General features: G+C 49.6%; 1 protein-coding gene across 1 annotated transcript in view; it reads right to left on the reverse strand.

Moving 5' to 3' along the window:
* Positions 1 to 17,090, reverse strand: part of LOC144168036 (glucosylceramide transporter ABCA12-like) — a 51,828-nt gene extending 34,738 nt beyond the window's left edge. The window contains exons 1-2 of the mRNA XM_077697126.1: positions 16,910 to 17,090; positions 16,061 to 16,313 (exon numbers count right to left, since the gene is read on the reverse strand). Coding sequence (XP_077553252.1) covers positions 16,061 to 16,313; positions 16,910 to 17,090 — 434 coding nt within the window. The remainder of the gene's footprint in view (positions 1 to 16,060; positions 16,314 to 16,909) is intronic.
* Positions 17,091 to 23,001: the final 5,911 nt, after the last annotated feature.

Genomic DNA, 23,001 nt, shown 5'->3' on the forward strand with positions numbered 1-23,001 from the left:
GTAAGGCCAGCATGTCGGTTTAACCCAGTCTGCATAAAACAACAACTGAGAATCAGGAGAAGGGCAGAGCGAGTATCATGGGGAGAAGGTATGGCAAAGTGTTGGGTTAAGATGGCGAGATGTCAAGAGTAGGGAAATGAGTAAGCTGGCGAATGGCTTCACCAGAACAGTTTTTACCGGGGATGAAAAAATCAAAGTGTGAGTTAGAACCTTTAATATTGAGCATATTATCACTGCACCAATGAACGATTTTATCGGTATCAGCATTGAGGTGAGATAATGGCGAATACAAACATGTGTCAAAAAAGTAATTGTCGCGTCATCAGAGTATAGAATGTTTAATTTGGTCTGTTAGGTCATGAATGTACACAAGAAATCAAATGAGTCCCTAAATTGAGCCTTGTGGAACTCTAATGTTAGTTATTCTTGTACAAGACTGAGTATCAAATAGAGAACACCTGTTTTCGATCACGTGAGCGACTGCAAATTAGTGACAGTGCTGGGCCACATACACCTATAGCGTTTAGTTTAACAAAATGTATATTGTGATTTATTTGATCGAACGCTTTAGAAAAACTTAATAAAAACGGCACCCGCAAATTTACCTTCGTCAATGGCTGTTTATGAAAGGCTGTTTGTGTCACGCATTGTGGGGTCCAGGAAAGGCTCAACCTCAAACAGTGCAATTGATACCACCGCTGGTCGTCCTCATCTTTCGACGCTTTCGCCACCCCAGAAGCAGTAATATTTGTCGCATCCATGCCGATAGTCACGACACCAACGTTTTGTAGCTGCCATTAAAATGAGCGATGTACATGCTTGCGTTTTCTCAGAACATCACTCAGTTCCCGAGACTGCGATTTGTCCACACTGCCATTTACTATTATTTCCCACTGCTTCCAATACTTCATGCTCCCAAGTTAAAAACAAAAATAAGGGCAGGAGCAACACCCGTTCCGGATAAGCTATGGCTTATTTCTAGGCGACTAGATTTCAACACTGGTTAATTTTAATAAATAACGGCACGGCAATTGTTGGTAGGTAGGCTGATTCGCAAGCCAATTTTGTTCAATTATGGGGGGTGTTTTATGCGTAAAAGTAAATCGCGAATTGGTGCAGGGCGTTCTTTACTTTGGTCCGTCCCGATACGGCTTATGACGATATGGCCTGGTGAGAAAAAAAGGCTGTCATGCGACGCCAGGCATTCGGTGAGGAGCAGTAGGACGCTCTCCATCACGGTCGCGCTCTTTTTAACGTGGTCAGAGGGCACATTGTGCAGTCACTTGCAAACCCCAGACTGATTTTGCAGACAGCAGCTGAGCCCTCATCCATGGCACCGATTGCGCAAAAACAAACAAGGACAAACAAGAAAACTAGACGAGCGCAGTCTAACAACTGAAGTTTTATTAATTGAAACGAAACACCTGTACACCTTGTGGGGATCGCGACTTTCACGCGAACCCCTTTCTGGCTAGATTCCCATCGCGGCCGGCGCGCAACGCGCCTCGCTTACGCGACGGGAGCCATACGGGAGGGCGCCAGCGACCGGATGGTTTGTTGTCGCCCCTGGTGAAGGCGTTGACCCTTTTTCTCCCTGCCTTACCCGAGAACCAGTTCTTCCTCGATACTAGCGCCACCGTAAGGCGAAGTCTGGTGGGACGTAGCATGACGAGGGGACGCTCTCTTGTCTTGTGGATCCGGTAGCGCGCGGACGTTTCGGCGCGCTTGTCCTGACCTGGGGAACGCGCCACAATGGGACGCGTCCGGACGAGCTGGGAGACCGCAACCGCGTTCGCACTCCGCAGCGCTCCGCTGCTCCGGTATGCCATCGGTGAGTCGAACCATCTCGATCTCTAGCGTTGTTTAATGCCTCGCATCCCAATGTTACCGTTATGGCCTACGATTAGTCTGTATGCAGTGTATTTGATTTGCACTTTGCAATAAATGCTGCCATTGATGTTTTGCCCTCGCCGCCTCCTGCCTTTGTCTGTCTCCGCAAACAACGGACCCGTCCGCAGCCGGCGCTCGCAAGGCATGTTTGCTGAGCGCGGATGGCTGCGGTGTGGGAAATAACTAGTGTGTGAAATGTAGAATCCCACATCTGGCGCCCCAACGTGAGGCCTTGTTTGCGGAGACGAGCAGGAGGCACGGCAGCATCCTTTGTTCTGGCGTCGGACGATCCGAGCACAGACAACAGACTTCAGGCCTAACTGATTGGAGCGAGTTATTAGCAGAGGCGAACTTTCCTGAGAGTGAGGCGAATTATTTATTGCTGCGGCGTTTTTAATTTGTTAAGCGCCGAGTTTGCAGCAATCGTGTATATGGCAGGACATCGCTGCCAGTTAACACGTGGTCGCCGAATTTTTGTCGGGACGTTGTTGTTTATGGAAACGGGGGTTTCCGAGTTTGCATCCACGCGAGGCCGGGAGCCCGCGCCGTTGTGTCAGCCCGAAGTGAGTGTGTACGGAAGCTGCAATTTGGGTCCGAGTTTTGTCGACTCCGGGAGTCGAGGCTCTGGGAGCCGTGTGGCCGGGCCACGTGTGCCGCAAAAGGCTAGCTGGTATTGCAGCCTGGCACGGGCGCTCCGATACCGCTGAATGCGGTAGGCGCCGTTCGCTCATAAGCTGCTTGTGTTGCAGCGAGCGAGTAGGACCCTAACAAAGCAGATGTCTCCTCACGGCTGCACGTACGGGCACGTTCAGGGTTTCTTTCGTTTGGTCCGTTTTATTTTGTTGTGTTTTGGATGCGGGTCGTTTGCCGAAGTGAGTGACCCGAAGGCTTTCACAGCCGGTCCTCCCGGAGAAGGCACGACCTTGGGAACAATGCGAGGGCGCATGGAGCGCTCCCCCTCTTTTGTTGATCGCCTCGCGCGAGAGAAAGGAATCTCTCCCGCCTCAGGAAAGACTTGCTTTGACCCCTCGCTGCTTGAAAAACTGCTTTCCGCAGCGTAGTTGTTTTTGTTGTCGCGCCACGCGGGCGACGGGACTGAAGGGGGGCCTCATCCCTCTTCCACTGACGGGGAGAATTACGCGAGGCAAACTTTGCGCCCGCTGATTGTAACGTCGCAGGAGCCTTCTTGTGCGGCTCGAGAGACCAAGCTCTGTTCACGTAAACTACGCGCCACTGTGCTGAAACGTATTTCAGCATTTTTACGCAAGCGGCGTTCATGTGTGTGAACATAGGGCTGTCGTTGGGAGCAAGTACTGTTTCCGCGTTCATGTGTATGAACGAAGTGTTACTGATGCGAGCAAATACTGCTTTCGCATTTGTGTGGTTAAGCATCGCGCCGGGCGGTCGATGCGACCGTGTGTGTTCTTTGTGCCCTGTACCGTATAGGGTTAGAACAGGTTCTAGCTCTGTTGACATTTCCAGAGTGGTTGCATTGCTGACAAACTTAGCGGTTGAACCGTCAGATGGTGTCACGTTGTTGATGCAATCGAGTTGATATTCTCCCTACCCTGCACGCTGCAGCGTTAGGACACTTTGGCGTGCTTTGTTGACGTTAACAAGCAGGTAGTCATGCCGACGCCATGGCAATTGTGATATTCGACATCGAACCACGTGATGAATGGGATTAAAGGGCTACTGCAGCCTGTTTGTCCTGCCCTATACGTTGTAGGGTTTGGACTATTTATTGGGCTTTGTTGACATTAACAGAGCGATGGCAATGCTGACAACTCGGCAGTTGTCGTTAGGATCGCGCCACAAAGGCGCTGCGATCGGAGAGCTATTTTTTCTGCCGTACACTGAAGGTGCGGGGAGTTTCTTTGTGCAGCTAAGCCACCCCGGCTTGGACCACATGACGGAGCGTGTTTATGCTGCTGTCTACTGTTCCGGGCGAGCTGCCGAGCCTGCTGAAGGGGTGCGGTGTGGCATGCCGTCACCAGCCTGGCTGAGAGAGTCGGCAGTCTGGTCGCTCGGCGGCCACGGGCCATCACGGATGTGCCGCCACTTGAGCAACGCTTGCTTGGGTTGGCTGGTGCGATTCTTCCCGGAGCTACCTGCCTGCAGACATCAGCGGGCGACGACCGGGCCTGCTGGTACACTACCAGCGGTGGCATTGGACGAGTGGAAGCCGGCGTAGGCAACACGATGCAGTGACTAACGATTTAATCGACGAACGAACTTTCCGTCGCCTCTAGTCCTGTAGTCAGCTCTCACCGGCGTACGCAAGGAATTTAGGAGGGAGGGATGTGGGGATCGCGACTTTCACGCGAACCCCTTTCTGGCTAGATTCCCATCGCGGCCGGCGCACAACGCGCCTCGCTTACGCGACGGGAACCATACGGGAGGGCGCCAGCGACCGGATGGTTTGTTGTCGCCCCTGGTGAAGGCGTTGACCCTTTTTCTCCCTGCCTTACCCGAGAACCAGTTCTTCCTCGATACTAGCGCCACCGTAAGGCGAAGTCTGGTGGGACGTAGCATGACGAGGGGACGCTCTCTTGTCTTGGGGATCCGGTAGCGCGCGGACGTTTCGGCGCGCTGGTCCTGACCGGGGGAACGCGCCACAAAGGACGCGTCCGGACGAGCTGGGAGACTGCAACCGCGTTCGCACTCCGCAGCGCTCCGCTGCTCCGGTACGCCATCGGTGAGTCGAACCATCTCGATCTCTAGCGTTGTTTAATGTCTCGCTCCCAGTGTTACCGTTATGGCCTACGATCAGTCTGTATGCAGTGTATTTGATTTGCACATTGCAATAAATGCTGCCATTGATGTTTTGCCCTCGCCGCCTCCTGCCTTTGTCTGTCTCCGCAAACAACGGACCCGTCCGCAGCCGGCGCTCGCAAGGCATGTTTGCTGAGCGCGGATGGCTGCGGGGTGGGAAATCACTAGTGTGTGAAATGCAGAATCCCACAACCTACAAAACTGCGCATCATCAACGCAAAAAGAGGCTTTTACAGCGCATACAGCGCACACAGCAAACACGCGTCGGCTTCGTACATTACATACAAGATAGCATCGATATTTATTTGTCCAATAGGGCACAGAGGGGTGACTTACAGATTTTGTTTTGTTCTTAGAAATATAAAACGGTTCCAGAATCTCTCTAGAAGTTTGATTGTGATGGGTAAACAAGACAACTGTTTTCAAACAGATGTACGCAGCCAGAGTCTTTGCAATGCGTGGCTAAGTGCGTGAAAGGGCTTCCTTTTAAGCTCGACGGATGTTCCATTAATCTCATGTTAGGGCACTTTCCAGTTTGCCCTACATACACGTGCTCACATGTCAATGTATCTGGTTGACGAAGTTCTTCGTACATTGAACAAAGGGACGCTTGTGGTTAAAGGGACACTGAAGTGATATGTAAACATTGCGGGATTACTTGCGCAAATTGTAGTCCGGAGTCCCCAGGCCATGTTTCGACCACCCTGGGCGCGTTTACGCGATTTTATTTAGTAGAAAAATTAATTCGAAAATGCTGTCCCCCTCTCTTTACGCTCGCCCATTTTCTGCGGCGTTTTGGTGTGACGTCGCGAGGAGCCAAGCTCGCAATTGGCTGCGTTACTGCACGGCTCCCCGGCCTTCAGAGTCAGTCGGCCTAGCGTTTCGTCCGCCGGCCGCCGACGGGTCATCGCAATTCGTTCGCTCAGTTGAAATGAAGCCAGGACACGTTTGTGAATGGAAGAATCTGCCTTTCTTTACTTGGTTAGTTTGTACACTGTATCTAGCTCCAAGTCAAGATCGCTTCACACAAGCGCTGCACAAGCGCACATGCGACGCTTCGCTGACTGGTACGCCAGTAGGAAAATATGAGGCCTCTTGAAGGCGGGAGAAGAGTAAGCGGAGTGAATATAGGTACTAAGGAAATAAACTCAACTGATATTTTTACCGTACAGCGTAAAACTAGGGTGCGGGAAGCACTTTTTTGCGCTGGTCGAACAAGCACAGCGGTCAGCAGCACGACTGCGCATCTGCGAACGCTTTTCCGTCTACGAAATGCAATTGCTAGACGTGAGCTATTGTGGAAACTCGGGCGACGCTTACTGCACGAGCGCAATACAACAAATAGTCACCTAAGCTGCTTGAAATGCCAAAACTAAATAAAAGTGTAACACTGGTTGTACAATATATACCCTATATTACCAAGGGCAGGGGAGCCCGCCCCGTGGCCGAGTTGTCTGGGGCGCTTGGTATGTCACCGCACGTATTTTGCAAGTCACGAGTTCGAATCCCCGCGGGTACGTGCTTTTTTTTGTAAGTCCCCGTGGCCGAGAGGTCTGGGGCGCTTGGTATGTCACCGCACGTATTTTGCAAGTCACGAGTTCGAATCCCCGCGGGTACGTGCTTTTTTTTTGTAAGTTAACGTTTTCGTTTTCCGCCGATGTTTTCTATATTGAGTTTACCTTTTTTTGGGCCGCAACGTTCATGGCTCCACGAACTAGTTCACAAAACGCGCGCAAGCTGGCACTGGCGCGCTAGCGAGTTCTCGTTGGCGTGCTGTTGCCATAAGCACCGACTGCTTGCAGGCAGTGGGCACAGGCCAGAATGAAGAGACCCTTGGCCTGGTGCGAACACGCTTTTTACGATACAGGCATGAGGGAGGCAAGCTCCAAATAGGGGGGAAAAGCGCATGGCATTTGGGCGTCTGCGGATACGCGGAGGGAGTTCATGCACTGCGTAGGTCTCGCCTACTGAATGCTACGATTCCAAGCCGTCCTGGGAGGCTTATCTTTATGCATTTTCACAGCTGACAACATGGCAGAAGCGCGGTACGATGATTACTGAGTTATTGAGAATGCCCATCCAACAACGCCACCGGTTGTGTTTTACAGAACCGAAACCGAAACCGAAACTTGTTTGGTTGCTCACCTTGGGCATAGTCCAATCACGGTGCCCGCACCTCCCAACGTCACAGCTTTAGTTGGTGCGGCCGCCGCAAACCGCGCATGGTAGTTTGTCTTCTTTCGCGCTATGTAAAATATTTACCGATTTGTCAACCGGATAAACGATGAAAAGTGTGCTAATTTGAGCCAGTCTACGCAGTGCAAGCAAAAACGGGAGCTTGACAAATTCACTTCAGTGTCCCCTTAATAGTGCAGCCTCATTTTAGTTTATATTTAACCTCAAATTTGTTTTACCAAAGGAGAGACACTACGGATTTTGTTTTTTGCAGAGAACACCACTTTCACTCCATAGTTCTCGGCCACCTTTTTTAGTCGGTGGGAGAGGCCATGTACATATGGAACTACAAAAACCTTAGGGCACTCTTCTGGTTGTCCTCCTTCTATCCTTACTTGCGTTTCATGCGTAAGCTTTCTTAGTAGCCTGTCGCAAGATGCTCGCAAAACAGTTAGCAGATGGCCAGCCTCTTGCAGCCACCAAACCTGTAATCTGAAGGCCTAGCCTACAGCATTTAAACAACGCTGCTCTGAAGTACGCAACGACAGTGCCATTTTTTATTATCTTAGAACGACCCGAGGCGTAGTTCAAAAGAGGCTTACCAGCTCTCGGTGAATAAGACCAGCACACATGAGCACGCCCAAACTTAAAAAAGAACATCAAGATGCTGCGTCTGATCGCCAAAAGTTGCTTCTGAAGTGAATTTCAGCCATTTTCTTCTGAAAACAAAGGCATCTAGTTCCCGATTCCTAAAAGCATTTGCCTGAAACCCTTATCTGAAAACCTTCTTCACTACGGCATCCAAGTCTCTGGACAGCGACCTGTCAACACAACGTGGAAACATTTTGCTGAGGACCGGAGCGACCTTGGAGCCTATACACACGCCTGCTGTTTGCAAGAAGGTCTTGTCACAGAAACCAACGTGGGTGTTATTTAAGCACGAAATGCAACAACTCCATGAAAGACTCAACCGCCACTACGAAAGTGTTCCGGAACACCTTTCGTTTCAATCAATAAAATTTCGGCTATTAGAGTGCGCTCGTCCTCGTCGTTTTCTTCTTTGTCCTTGCTTGTTTTTGCGCAATCGGTGTCATGGATAGATTCCAACTAGGCCGGCTCACAGTGTTGCTGAGCCCTCACAGCGTGAGGATGAAGGAGTGGTAGCGTAAAACGTATCGCATCGGCACCTGAGGAGCTAACCAAGAACAAAAGCCTCTTTGAAAGTTTGCTGCTGTAGTCAGGGATTGTGTCGTGAAGCCCCTATAAAACCGAAATCGCGCCATTTATAGTCTCAAACAAGATTTGGCCTCATCAGCGCCAACTTCCTTAGGAAGTGCCAATTAAAAATAGCAGTTCTCCATACGCCAAACGTCATTGCTATGCAAACAAAGCAGGCGAGAAGAAGCAACGGTTACCAGAACATCTGGCTACTTTTGCCTGTTGAAACAACGAGTTTTCGCACACGAGTCTTCAAAAACTCGTGTTTTTTACCTGGGGCTTCTAATGCGAGGGCTTTTAAGTAGCGTCGAGAATGTGACGCTACGCCGAGCGACACCGAGCTCACACGAGAACTGTAGATTCATGTTTAATGGAAATGCATCTCAACCAAGCACCTGTTAGCTGAGGAAGCCATCCGATTGCAGGCCTGGACTCCGTCGGCTGTCCCCCCTTGGCTATTGCTTCTCCCACATTTCACACTTCTGCCTCATTGCGGAAGAGGAAGAAAATTTCCCCCCAAATTAATGAAATTGTTGTACTATTTTACGGCGTCGCGCGACAAGTCAGACGTCCATTTAATCCCTCTTTTGGTGAAACTAGTGCCGGATGTAGAATGCATCAATGTATGTATGTGAACGTGGGCTCTATCTCTAGAGGGAGGGGAAAACAGACAAGAGGATACAAAGTCTGAAGGACAAGGAGTTTTAGCTATCTGCGGCTTTATCTTTAAGTGAGAATAGAAGTCTACCTTCTAACTTTGCACATTAAGTTATTAAATCGGCACCCGTACTCGGGCTTGGAATTGGCTTGGGCTTGTTGGGACCCAGGTTAGAGTGGGTAAAAAGGAAATAAGGCAGCCGACAAGAATGCAGCTGCTGCTCACTCCCTAACTCTTTCGCTACCGCGCCTATCAAAATCGATCAATTTGATCGATACTTTTGGGAGCGCCTTTTCATAGCGTTCCAGGCGTTTCTCGAACAAGTAAAGCTGTTCGGAGTTAGATCAGAAAATGGCCTTTCAAAATCAGTTTTGTTTTCATTTTTGCAACGGAAACGTGATTTTTGACACGCTTTTGAATCACCTGGTTGTGGAAAAGGGGCGTGGTCATCGCGCCTCAAGGCTACCAACGAAGAATGCGTGCAACTCGTAATTACTCTGCACCAGCGCTTGTTTTTTGCTATCAGGGCGTGAATGGGGAACTAGCAAACGATTTTCAATCGTCAGGTTCACGCTCTGACAGTAATAATCCCAGAAATCGGCTGAAAATGTCAAGCAGTGCCTGGTTGCAAAGCTACTTTATGATTTTAGGCAGTTTTATTGCCTTTGCGCAAGTTGTCCTAAGTACTCTGGTAGTTCTACTGACCCCAGGACCATTCCCAAACATTTTACAGCAGTTTCGGTTTCGTTTCTGCATCGCGAAATTCATATTTAGCGCAACTACGCAGTTACCCAACTTCAAGGCTAACTGCCATGGCGCCTGAAGCGTCCGCGACTGATCCTCGAACAAAGCACGCCGCTCCTCATTTCCCCCCACCCTAACCCGATTTCTGCGATAAGAACTTCAGATGCAAGTCAAAAGGTCACACCCAGTCGCCAGATATCTGTTCCGCCGAGGACAGCGCTTCAAACCGGCCTTACACTGCCAGCTGTTCGCCTTCCAGTTTCGTTTTCATGCGAGGGTATATCCGGGTGTCTAATGTTGCTGCTTAGTTGAACTGTCTATTTGGACGGAGTCTCTGACAAGTTTTTGTACTGTTTCATTTGAAAAATGTTAGGTGGCGCTGCAATAGAGGAGGCTCGTTGTGCTGATCTTTTTTAGCGCGCGACTGCTACTCGGCCAAAGATCGCAGGGGACGATTCTAGCTCATCGTACCTAATTTTTGCGAGCAAGGCTACAATTGCGAGTAAGAAGATGATAATAAAGCTCAGCTTTATGTTTTGAGAGATAACTGACCGTGAACGACAACAAACATCAGCCACGGCGTTCCGTTTTCAACTTCATGCATGTTTTTTTCTGCATCGCGTGCTTGTCCCAAATATTGTGCTCGCTGTAAATGCAAAGTCAGCCATTGACAAGATGTTTTTACGTTATGTGGGGGCAAATTGGTGCCTCTGATAACGTCAAACCGCCAGATTTATTCCAAGAAACCACCCAAAATTGCACAGTTTGAATTAGAGGTTGGGCTTCACCGCATGACACGAGCACTGTGCGTGCTAACATTTTTTTTTATATCTGAAAAACTGTTCCGCGCAAGTCGACATTTTTTAGGGTGTGTTTTTGAAATGTTTCCCTGCAAAATGTATATTCTAATTTTTTTCTACTACCGGTGGTTTGATATACACAACTCCTTTTTTATCATTTTTTTCGACAACTTGACAAAACTTTTGATTTTGATATTTTTTTTCACAACTATGATATATGAAAACCTTTAAAAAACTGGTGTTATTGGAAAGGCCGTTAAATAATCTGCATTTTGTGCTCCTGCAATTAGTGCCTAAATAATTTTTTAGCAGAAAAAAAAATGTTTTCTTGGACCCCCCAAAATTGGTCAATTTTCTGCGGTAGCGAAAGAGCTAAACTCTGTGGCCGTAACTGGTACCTAATACTGTAAGCTCAGACCAGTTATTACAAAGCGACTTCGGGAGCACAAATGGAAAAAGTTGGAAATGCAAGTGGACAAGCTTCCCACGGTGAACCCGAGAATAGGCAGATATGCAATCGGAACAACTAGCCGAGCATCTGCTTGCTCAGCTGAAAGTGTTGTCGAAGTCGCCTCTGACGTAATACGCCCTCCTCTCCCCTTTCCCTTCTCTTTCCTCCCATAGTTATTGCTCAATCAGTTTTCCCGCTCTCGCACCGCTCGCTTACCACCTGATTACACACCAAGCAACATATCTTTGGGTTTTACAACGGGTGTTTTATTCATTTGCGGTTGTATGAAACAATCTAACGTGTACTTCCAATTAAAAGTACGTGGCCTTTGTTGCCACTGTTCGGAGATCTCGCCAAAAACACGTGTGAGGGTTCTATGACGCGGCATAAGCGAACATATACAACCGCTTTCACTGGTTTTTGTAGTTTTGAACGGTTGTTCCTCTATGCACTTCTTGTTAAAAAATTGTCTGAACTTTTGGGCGGGTGGTTGAATCGTGTAGCAGATGGACGGACAGTTAGAGAGACCGACATACATATGTGCGCATTCGGGTGGCCCAAAATACACTATCGCCCTTGAAACGGAGCAGATTGATCAAATGTATTTTTTTTACAAACTCAGAATGGTACGCACACTCCAGACACATTTATACCACTTAAATAGCCCGCAAAGACCGCACTGAACAAGATGTGGCGGATGACCTTTCGTTTTTCACGTCTTGGTAGAATGCACCGATTATTACAGATAATGTTCAAACATTTCCAGGAGCTCTTTCAAGACCACGTTCCCCTGTAGAATACGAACTTGCAAACTAAGCATCATATTTACAGGCAAACTTGCGTTTAGCTACTTATTTATTGTGATGAACCGTGCAGGTCGTTTTGTATGGCTCATATTGTGTCAATTACTCTTTTACTGTCGTCATTGCCATCCAAAATGACCACCTTTGCTTTAAAGTTAAGGGTACCATTGACCTTATGCGAAATCTGCTGCCGTCTCGCTGCCAATGCGACAGCGGCCGCCATTTTCAAGGAATGAACCGGAAAGCGGAGCATCTAGCTAACACAGTGTTAGGAGACCTGGCGGGTGCTGCCGTCCAGGGTTCCCACACACTGTTGTGTGCCATGGTGCACACAAGTGTGAACAAGGAGGTTCAAGGGAGAAAGGAAAGGACTCTACAAGTCACAGTATTTTTACTCTGGTACCACAGGTGCCGCAATGACCGTGGACGTTGCTACTTGCTCTTGTATGCGTCTCCTGCGCGGTGCGAATTGTACGTTTTAGCTGCGGAGTAACTTAGGACCACACAATGTCCGTCCGCGTCCGTGCGCATAGCATTTACGATTGCAAAAAATTACACAGGCACCGGCACCAGCACCGGCAGGATTTGATCCTGTGTATGGTAGACCAGACAGAGTTAGTGTCAGTCGTCTTACCCATTGGGCTACGACCGTGAGTTAGTACCGGAGAGTCAAACGGCTTACTTCCTCGCCTGTAACGGTGCGGATTACCTTAGGACCTCCCAATGTCCGTCCTAGTCCATGCGTGCGCACATTACCATCAAGGGAAAATCAAGCTATATTCGATTTGAGCCGTGAGTTGCAGTTTCATTTCGGAAATAATCAAGGTGCAACTCACGGCTCAAATAGAATGACGGTCGGGGCCCAAATCGGATATCACGCGTGGCGCAACTTGAATGTCATGCCCAATCCCCGTACTCCGCACCCTCGCCATAATCAACGGAGGCGAGATGCTGCCATTTTTACCCTCATTTGTGTAACATTGACAAGACATTACGCCCGTATCCTACAAAAGGTGTTAGGATCAAACTGCCTGTTTCTCTCAAATCTGTCAGTCACTTGGCGCTAACCCAGCGGCGAGCATGCGGGCGAATACTGCGGTGACCGACGTTGACGATATCGAGACTGTAAGACCATTTAAAGCGAAACCCAAATGAAACGGCTATGTACGTGTGTCTAATAATAATAGGTTCGCTTTCAATTTCGCTCCTTCGGTGTGTAAAATTATTTCATCTTTCCGGAAGCCAAATCTGTCAACTGACGTTTGAACGGAGGCGCAGCAACCGCTCTGTTGACATACATGCTTTGTGACTTTACGGCAAGCATATCTGCTACAATTTATGGTCATGTGCTCGTTATGTGCCGTCTGCAAGAATCGGTTCTTTAGGTCCCCGCGACAAAGAGAATTTACCGCCGTAGGTTTTCCACGCGATGTAAGCGTGTACGCCCTTTTCGCACCAAGTTGCATGCGTAATCAGCTCGAGCGGTTGCGTGAATGAACGCTGGGCCGAACCCCAATCATTCCTTGAAATGTGATGGCCGTGCCCACCAATGACGTATATCTGGCGAACTTACACAAGAGCGCAGGAAACGCGCCCAGCGTTAAAAAAACGCTTTGAAAAAGACGCCTTACAGCGAAAATGAGAGCATAAAAAAGCGCGCAGTTTAAGTAAATTTTTATCCTGGCAAGTATGGATGCTTTTATGGATGTATGGACGGCGATTAGCGCAATAAATAATTTTTGAACAACTTTTTTCCGTGCGGGCTTGAGAAGGAAGCGCAGAAAGGTCGGGGCAGCAGAGTGGGCGGCTATTTTCTTGAGCATATATTGTTCTGTGTGGTGACCACCGTCATACTCCGTTTCATTTTATAAAGTACTCCTCAGTGCAAGCTTCATTTCATTTCATTTCATTTCAAGTCTTCATTTATTTCACGTTTTTGGTACACAAGGAGGCGGGATAAAAAGCCACCCAACGGCAGCTTGACGAGGCCCCTGCCTCCTGTAACATGGACAACATTAAGCACAGTGCATACAAGAGCATTTTGTTTTCAACCATTTATGCTTCAATGAATGAACATAGCGTAGTGTATTTGCGATTTCAAGCTACCACGAATATTCATTGAGGAAAACAGGTTAAAAATACTTGCTTCTTTTTCTTTCTCCTCAGGACAATCATCGCTTCGTCTCATTTTTACAGCTGTCATTCTACTGCATGCCTGGCGATGATGAAGCGTAAAAGGATGGCTTTATCCCGTGAAAATGCACCTACCCCCCATTTATCATCAGGAGAGCCCTAGTTTGTTCACAGCACTTCACCGAAGATGATTTCTTGTGGCTCTATTCTTGGTGCCGTTGCAATCGCGTTTTGAAAGCGTAGTATATCTGCGCGGCGCCGTACCGGAAATGGCCAACGCATACCATTAATCGTCGGTGCAACGCAGGTTACACACCATATTGAGTCATTATGTGCGATCACCGATCAAACAGCAGCAGGCTGGCAGCGAGTCAGCACGACACAAAAAACGCACGTGTTTCGCCGCATATTACCGAACGGCACTACCCCTAACAAGGCGTGGAAAGGAAGGCTCGCTTTGGCTTCAACGCAGGGCGGCCCTTTTGCATAAGGCGTATTCACACACATTTTAAGCACATTTAACTGCATCCCTCCTTCTTTTGCAATACTTAAAGCATCGGCCGCTTCGCTTGAGTATGTTCTTCTTTTCCTCAAGGGTTAACGTTTTATCACACGCAGTAAAGGAGTGTTCTTCAGAACTGCAGAAATAACACGGTTCTTTGTCCGATCCGGAAGTGGTGGTAAAGGTGGCTGCTGAAGGTACATAGTGGCGTCCCGCTTTGTCGTGGAGTTTCTTGTGGACTGTTGATCCGTCCAAAGCGATTTCTATGGCCTCCTCCCTGCTGCGAACTTCCTTCTTCAGGAAGTCTAGAAGCGCTGAAAATGTGCTATGAGTGTCAGCTTCCTCAGGCTTCTGTTGACAGTACCGAAGTACAAGCTCGTGAGGTAGCCGCTTCTCGATAGCCACCCTGAGCAGGGCACTGTACTGCTCCTGCTTCACCCCTAGTGCTTCAAGACTCCTGACGTTCTTTACCACTTCGTCGTAAAGATGTCGCAGTGCCCCAACGTTTTGCGCTGAATCAACAGCCTGCAGTTGTAGGAGACGAGTCATGTGGTCGTTGATCGCAAGGTCCTTCCGTCCAAAGCGTTCCTCAAGTAGATCTATCGCTATCTGGTAGTTGCTTTCAGTCAGGGAAAGTCCACTGATCGTATCTTCCGCCGTACCAACAAGGTAGCCTTTGAGATATTTAAACTTGTCAATGGTCGACAGCTGCGAGTTCCGGTGTATGGTGGCTTCATACTGGTCCCAAAAGGAACGCCAGCTTTGAATGGTTCCATCAAATTTTCCTAGTTCCATTCGTGGGAGCTTAATAGAGGCGGTTGAGTGCACACGAACTGCGCTCGATGGCTCTACGTTGTTCATTGGGCCGTTTGATACTTGTGGGCGCTGAATTTCTTCGATTCTTCGGGAGAGCTTGGATTTTGCCACACTTATCGAAACGTAATACCCTTCCACAGCTTCCCACTCTTGTTCTAAATTCTGCTCATCAACGGTGTCTTCAATTTGTTTGTCTATGTCTCGAAGTGCTGATTCTTTCATCACGAGGACATTCAAAAGGTCCTGCAGCTCACCGATAGACGCAGATTGGGAGTCCAACAAAGCGTTGCTGTCATTAATGGTCTTCGTCACGCCAGCTCGAAGGGTAGCCCGCTTGCGCTTGTGTCGATCCATTGTGTGGAGGGCTTTGGCGTGGAATCGACTCCGCCTAATCAGGAATGGCGTAGCACACCACTGCGTTGAGGCGGAGGCGGCGTGAGGCTCGAGGGCAGCTAGAAGCGTCGGGTCGGGACTAAACACATTGTAGAAGCGCCGTTTGTTGCTTCAGTCGTGCAGGCTGCTTCTTCAGTGGTCTTCAGGAGAGGTTTCGTCGACTCTTCAGGGGGATTTCGGCACCAAACTTTTGCGAAAAGACCAGAGTCCAGAACCCGCCGAACAGTCCCATCGAACATGAGGTGTTTATTGACACATACCCCAAAGAAAAGAAGAAGTTTGTACGTGCGTTCAGACTAATTTGGTAGGGAACCTGCTGTCCAATCTCTGCGTAGGTATGTGCCTGATTTGAAGCTACGAACCAGAATACATTTTCTAACACCTTCTTATGCTATGTACACTTAATCCCAATCCTTTAGCAACACTAAATTACCCCGCGACCGACTTAGCCTTCTTTGGTGAAAGACGCCCTCCCGCCATTATTACATACCCACAAATTTATGTCAGGCCGCTCTGAACGAAGAAACACTGCGGTTTATGAGTACAAGGTCTCACATAGCGACAGTTACATTGTAAGTTAGGTGAATTATTCAAAATGAAGTTAAACCATACCGATAAACTGAAAAAGGCGTGACTACGAAACGTAATCGTACGACTGGAGGGCAGAAATTGAAATACAGCATGTAACGCTATCATGCTTACATGAGATAGGCGTCCGCCATCGTTGCGACTGAGACGCCGAACGACTTAATGCCCAAATTTCCAGCCTCTTTTTCGAGTTTCTTGAACATGGTCGCTAGTCCCTGGTGTTTAGTGGTGTGGAGTGCGATGGTTAGGCTGCCTTGCTTCTTGTCCTTGATAGCTGCATTCGGAACGGTCTCCCGTACAAGATCCAGCGTCTCCTCGGCATTGAACTCTCCAGGTTTGGTATTGAAGTTGATAGCGTAGCCGACTCCTAGAGGCCCAGCAGAACGGCAGAAATTAATCGCCTGGCCTGCCTATTATTTTCAACCGGAAAGTACAGTAATCAAACAATCAATCAGCCAATCAATCAATTATTTAATCAATCAATCGTTTAGCCTTTATTAACGCGCCCAGAAATAGCCGGAGAACCTTTGTCGTGGCGCACGACAGAAAGATACACGCCTCCCAAAAAACATAGTTAAGGGGATACTGTTCATTACACAGGAGAAAAATTGCACATTTTGTAGCACACGCACTCACACATAAGTATAATGTCTAGCAGTGAGGCGTGTGACACCACAACAGTTTGCCGTATACAGATACTCCGGCACAAATATACATACATTATTAACGATGCAAACTTGTGCGAAAATAAAGTGACCTAAGACGGTTAATATGTGTTAATATGAGAAACGAAGCATATATCGAATGTGCATATAAGGAAGACGAGACAATGAGCAAATCAGACTTAAAAAAGAGAAAAGACAGATTTGCTTGCAGGCAAGATTTTAATATCTTAATTCATGGTTCCTTAGAAGAGCCATAGACAATGTCAGTGCCGGCTGGGATAAGCCCCTCACTACATACCACAGGCTTTCTTGAGGAACGTCGGAGATCCTTCACAGACGACCTTGCCGTTGCAGAGAAATACGATGCGGTCTGCGAGGACCTCAGCTTCTTCCATATCATGCGTCGATAGTAAGATGGTTGTCCTCTCGCGGAGGTTGCCGATTAATTCCCAGATGCTTCGCCGGGTCTCGGGATCCATGCCGGTTGTAGGCTCGTCAAGGATCAACACCTGCGAATTTTCAAGGATAGTGCTGTTCGAACTCGCAAACTAAAACAGACATGCTTGTTAGTCAAATTAGGCTCATTAGTCCTAAGCCACGAATACCGGCTGGGTGTTTCGCGCATTTTTACGCTGAAAAAAGAAAGAATAAAATCTTTTATCGTCCCCAGCGCGAAGGTACCACGCAGTACCTTTTATTCTCCTAGTTTCCTGCGTATGATAAACAGTATGGCCAACGGGATGGCGTTGCCTTACTTTTTGGCTGTCGCCTATTCCCATCGATGATGAAGAGAGTGACTGCAGCGATAAAGATGATCGATGTTTCCTAATCATTTTTTTCGTGTTTGTATTTGACGTGTTTGTGCCCTGGTGGGTGGCATGCATTCCTCAACGCTAGCTACGTTTTAGTCAGTGCCGAATGAGCACATTGGTCAACAAACGGTTCAGTGGTTTCCAGTTATTGGAGCCCTAGCGGCAGTACCCGGGGGTACCCGGCTGGGTTACTGCACTAATGACATTGTCCCGAGCAACGTTACTAGAATAAGCTCAGTTTCGGAGCTCCGCATCCCCGCCAGCGGAGGAGGGTGGGCCGAACGTCTGCGCGGAGGACATTAAGATTGTCATGAGGCCACGTGGCGGCCTCAATATTGCCAGGACGGAGGCCTCGATAATCAAGTCGCTCGTCACGATGGCGGCACACGTAACGTGGGAGGAAGCTAGAGAAGACACCATCTGCACAAACGCAGCGCAGAACATCATTGTGGCCAGCACCCGGACGAACGTCGCGCCCGGCAGTATTCAAGAGTTCGGGCCATAGTCATCGGGGGCACTGCGTTTGAAGTTAGCGCCTACCGGACGGCGACGGACGGCACGATCAAGGGAGTCATCTGAGGCATTGCACTCGAAGACTCCCCGGCGGAAGTCAACGAGAACATTGTGAACCCATCCAACCCACTTGCGGTGGAGGGGCACAGGATCGGCAACTCGACAACGGTGATTGTCCTCTTTGGAGGGCAGCAGGTGCGCAACTACGTAAAGTTCGGCTGCATCCTCGTCAGATGCGGGCTGTATAGGAAACATTTTGAGGTGTGTAGACAGCGTGGCATGATTGGACATCGGAGCGACGTGTGCCCCTACCCCAACACGAAACTCTGCTTCGCCTGCGGAGCTGCAAGCCCCAGTGCGGACCGTGAGCGCGACAGCAAACATCAGTGCAAGCTGTGCGGTGGCCAACACCCGACCGGTTCGAAGGAGTGTACCAAAAGATATAAGATGCCCTACGTCGTCAAGAAGAGGCAGTGGGAACGCAAAATGAAGACCCTGGACCAGCAGCGGGGGCAACAACCTCCTGCAATAGAGAGCTTCCCTCCGCTTCGCCAGGCGTGGACCGACGGGCAACGCGGACGGTCGAAACAACGCAGCAGCAGCAGACGGAGATCAAATAGCAAGCGAAGCGCCAGCCGCCGCCGACAGCCATCGCAGTCGAGGGAACGGGTTGCCTGGGCCGACTCTGTCAAGACACCTGGGGCCTTGCAAAGGAACAGCCTGAGCAGATTGCTGCGGTAGCTGCACTGGAGACAGAGAACGGGAAGCTAAAGCACAAGATAGCCGACTAAGATGCCACCATCAAAGACATTAGCGAGAAGCTGACGCAACTCTTCGCACTACAACAGCAACGGCAACAGCCACCGTAGGTTGCGAACAGATGGGAGGAGCCCGTGGAGGATAAGCCAGAACCCCGAGCCTACAGTGCCGTGGAGCCGAACCCCAAGAGACGAGCCCTCGAAGGTGCCAAGGACCGCCAACTGATTGGACGAATAGACAATCAAGACGACCGCCTGGACATGCTGGAAGCCTCTGCAAAAATCACCAACGAATGCCTCAGAGCACTAGCGCAAACGTGTCAGCAAATGATGGCGGCCATGCAGGGCAAGCGCAAGCGCAAGCGCAACTTCAGACGCTCCTCGGACAACCCATACCAAGTGCTGAACCCCAGAACACGCCGACAATGCACCAGCCATGGATCGGACAGCCCACACAGCACCTACTGCAGTCAGAGACCTCCTGGTATGGCACTGGAACTGAAACAGCTATCCGAGCATGAGAGCAGTCTTACCACAGCATCTACAGCAGGTCGCCCACACACCCGAAGTCATTATGCTCCAAGAGGCGCACCATGAGACTGCACCAAAGCTTCCTGGGTACCGCGCGCACGCCAGCCCACCGAGCGCACTGGACACGGCCAAAGGACAGGACGTGGGGTGTGCGCCTTTTCCACAAAGGAATTACCTTTGTACAGCACGACCTGATTGGCAACAGCGCAATAGAGTACTGCGCGGCGGAAATCATCACGGGCAAGCGGCAGAAGGATAGCGCGTTCATGGTGAAGGTGTACGGCAACCCGGCGCATGGGCAACAAAAGTTTCGGGCACTCATTCAAGGATACCCAGGTAGCTGGAGGAAGTACGCTGCTGATCTGTGAAGACTTTAATGCTCCGCATCAGGAGTGGGGCTACTCAAGAACGGCCGTCAAGGGACGAGACCTCAGGGAAGACGCTACGGACGTGGGGCTGCACCTGATCACGGACCCCGCCTTCCCACCAGTTTCGGGACGTCAGTTTTACGGAACACTACCGCAGACCTTACATTCCTCAGGACTGCGGTGATCTCTCCAGGCACTCGGTGGCAAAACACAGGCAGCGACCTCGGCAGCGACCACTACATCGTGGAAGTCGTTGCACCACTCGCTGGCCCCGCCAGCGCTACGGCAACATGGAAGCACAGTCTCACTGACTGGGATGCCTTCGGCCTAACGCTCCCGGCAGAACAGCGTGAAATCACGAACATTGAGCAGTGGACAGTGGACACAACTACAGAGCTCGAAATAGATAAGTATCGACAGGGTCGACAGTCGGCTCGCGCATCTCTTAGAAGCCAAACAGTCCATCCAGGAGCCACAGTCGGCTCAAGCATTTCTTTGAAGCCAAACAGTCCATACAGGAGCGATGGTGCTATATCGCTCCCGAGCGAATAATACTGAGAGCACCAGCCACGAAAGAATGGCCAGATGGAAACCGCTTATATTCCACTCAGCAAAATCCCGATGATGATTCCTTGATTGTTGCTGATGACGATAATGACGTATCATCTCTTGCCCCCTTAATAGGTAAAGCGTTCAGGAGAAAAGCCGTAGCGGTTAGGGGGGCGTCGGAGCCTTGTCGATGTTCGCAAAGTTGCCGGGTGAGCGCCCCCCTCGTCTGCTTCTGGGCTGTCGTGCAATGAGGTCGCAGTACCGGGAGATGAGGTCGAGGCATTCTACGATGATGGCGGGGTACTCTCGGCGGCGGGTTCCCGCTTGTTAACGTCTCCCGGGCTACAGTCTTGTTCTTCAGCCCGACTTTTCAACTGATCCAGATGCCGTCGCTCAAGTTTCTGTTCCAACTCAATGGTAACCATCCGTGAGCCCTGGTGACTGTGCATAACTCCGGGAATCCACCGTCGACCTGACCCAAAACTGCGCATCCAGGCAGGGTCACCGGCATTAAAATTAGTCTTTCTCGCTCTCGGTTGGATGTCTGCCCTGTCCTTGTTCGCTGTGATGTCGTCCATCTTGGTTCTTATCTGATATCCCAATAACAGCTCTGCAGGTGACTTGTCATCCTAGATAGGCGTTCGTCGGTATCGGAACAGAAACCAAGCTGTTCGTGTTTTAAGGTTCCTTCCAGGGTTTTTCTTTAGCCCTTCTTTGAGGATGCGCACTGCTCTTTCAGCTAATCCGTTGCACTGTGGATGATACGGGGCAGTTGTGAGATGTTGCACGCTGTTTCGGGCCATAAACTCGCGAAAGACAGCACTCACAAATTGCGGTTCGTTATGTGAAAGGACAGTTTTTGGAAGACCAAAATGTGCAAACCTTGACATTAGCGCATCAACCGTTGATTGCGCTGTGGCAACTTTTATAGGAACTGCTTCCATCTATTTTGTTTTGGTGTCCACCACAACCAATACCATCTGGCCGTATATCGGACCAGCAAAGTCTGCATGTAGTCGGCTCCGTCTTTCGGTGGGGTCCGACCACACCGAAGGTATTTGGGCTGGTGGCATCGCCGAGGCCTGCGCAATTGTACAGCATGATTGTACGAGCCGTTCTCTGTCGCTACACAGACCCGGGTACCAGAACAGAGCTCTGGCCATGCTTTTCATAGATGTCATTCCGGGGTGTGTGTCATCCAGCAGACGCGACATGCGTTTTGCCACAGCCATGGGTAGAACAATGCGGAGTCCCCAATACACCAAATCGTCGCTTGCGGTAAGCTCTGTTCTTCGGTTCAAGTACGGACGGAATTGCTCGTAACCCTGTGGTAGGGAAGACGGCCATCCCTCTGCAATCCACTTTTTGACCTGACGGAGCATGGCATCTTGATTAGACAGTTGCGCCATGCATCGAGCGCATATCGCCGTTTCCTCCTGACCTTGGGTATACAAAACACATGCGGGGCAGTCGTCCCGCGCCTCTGTGACCGGCAGTGGCAGACGACTGAGGGCATCGGCATTACAATGTCCACTGCCCTTGCGATACTGCAATGTGTAGTCATAATTTCCCAGAAATAAGGTCCAACGTGGATTCTCGCTGCAGCCATCAGTGGAATCGCCTTACTTGGATTGAATAATCCAGTGAGAGGTTTGTGGTCTGTTACTAACACAAATCGGTGTCTATACAAGTAGTTCTTAAACCGTGCGACGTCGAAAACAACAGCCAGTGCTTGTTTTTCCAACTGCGAGTAATTGTGCTCGGCCTTTGTAAGTGTGCGGGACCGGAACCCGATGGGGTATTAAACACCGTTGGCACGACAACCCCAATGCCTACGGGTGACGCGTCACACTCGAGTCGTAGTGGCTTATCAGGGTCGAAGTCGGAAGCCGCAGGTTGGAAGCCGCAATAGCCTCATTAACTGTTTGGAATGCTCTCTCTTGTTCCCGCTCTCACTGCCACCAGATCCCATTAGGTAAGAGCGCATGTTGGCTTCGAGGACATACCGAGGCGCCACCTACGAGTGACGTCACTTGTAGGACGCCGAATCGTGTTGTCGTATGCTACAACACATTTCCCGTGCGTATGCGGAAGCGTGTTTTCTTGTTGAGACAACCGTCTCGCCCCCTCCGTGTGGATGTGATGCAAATTACCGAAAAAGTTGTCTGTAAACCAAATAATCCAGGCAAGCAATCAGCGACTCGCCTGTTCCCGGCGATACCGCCGCGTTTAGGTAGTTGCTACCATCGCGACCCACTGCTCTTACATACGCAGCCAGCTAACGCCAAGGACGATGCAGCTGATGCCGAGAAAAGTGCGCTGTAAATTCGTTGTGAAAAACTTGTGACGGGATATGTGTGTGCAAGGAAACACCTTGTAATAGCGACGGAAACGCGTTGCTCACTCATGATCTCACCGCACGAACTGCTCGTATTGCCTGGTGAATGAATGACTACGTTAGAACGGTGATGAGATTGCTTCGCCGCACATGCTTAAAAGTATTGTTATGGTCTGCAGTTTGGCTTAATCAGTGCCTATTTCCCCTACGATGTTTTTATAGTCATGCCCGGATATGATTCACGATCACTGCCGCAGCCTGTACCCTGCACGGATGATGTTTACTTTTGGCGACAACTTGTCCGCAGTATGAACGGTATGAACGCGAGTTTTTAACGCCTTCGAGCGGGTTTGTACAAGGCTATATTTAGTTTTCATTAGGTGCTCGGTCATTTATAATTGCAGCGTGTTTTGTATGTTTACAGCGAGCCGGCCTTTCTCAAGCATCAATTTCGAAACGCACGACTGCGTGCACAGAAGGCGAGGCTGCGTATGAGGCGAAACACGTCGTTAGTGATTTCA

Source organism: Haemaphysalis longicornis, unplaced genomic scaffold, assembly GCF_048455015.1.
Source record: "Haemaphysalis longicornis isolate Haplotype H1 unplaced genomic scaffold, Haemaphysalis longicornis Haplotype H1 scaffold_2, whole genome shotgun sequence".
In the NCBI taxonomy this organism is placed as follows: Eukaryota; Metazoa; Arthropoda; class Arachnida; order Ixodida; family Ixodidae; genus Haemaphysalis; species Haemaphysalis longicornis.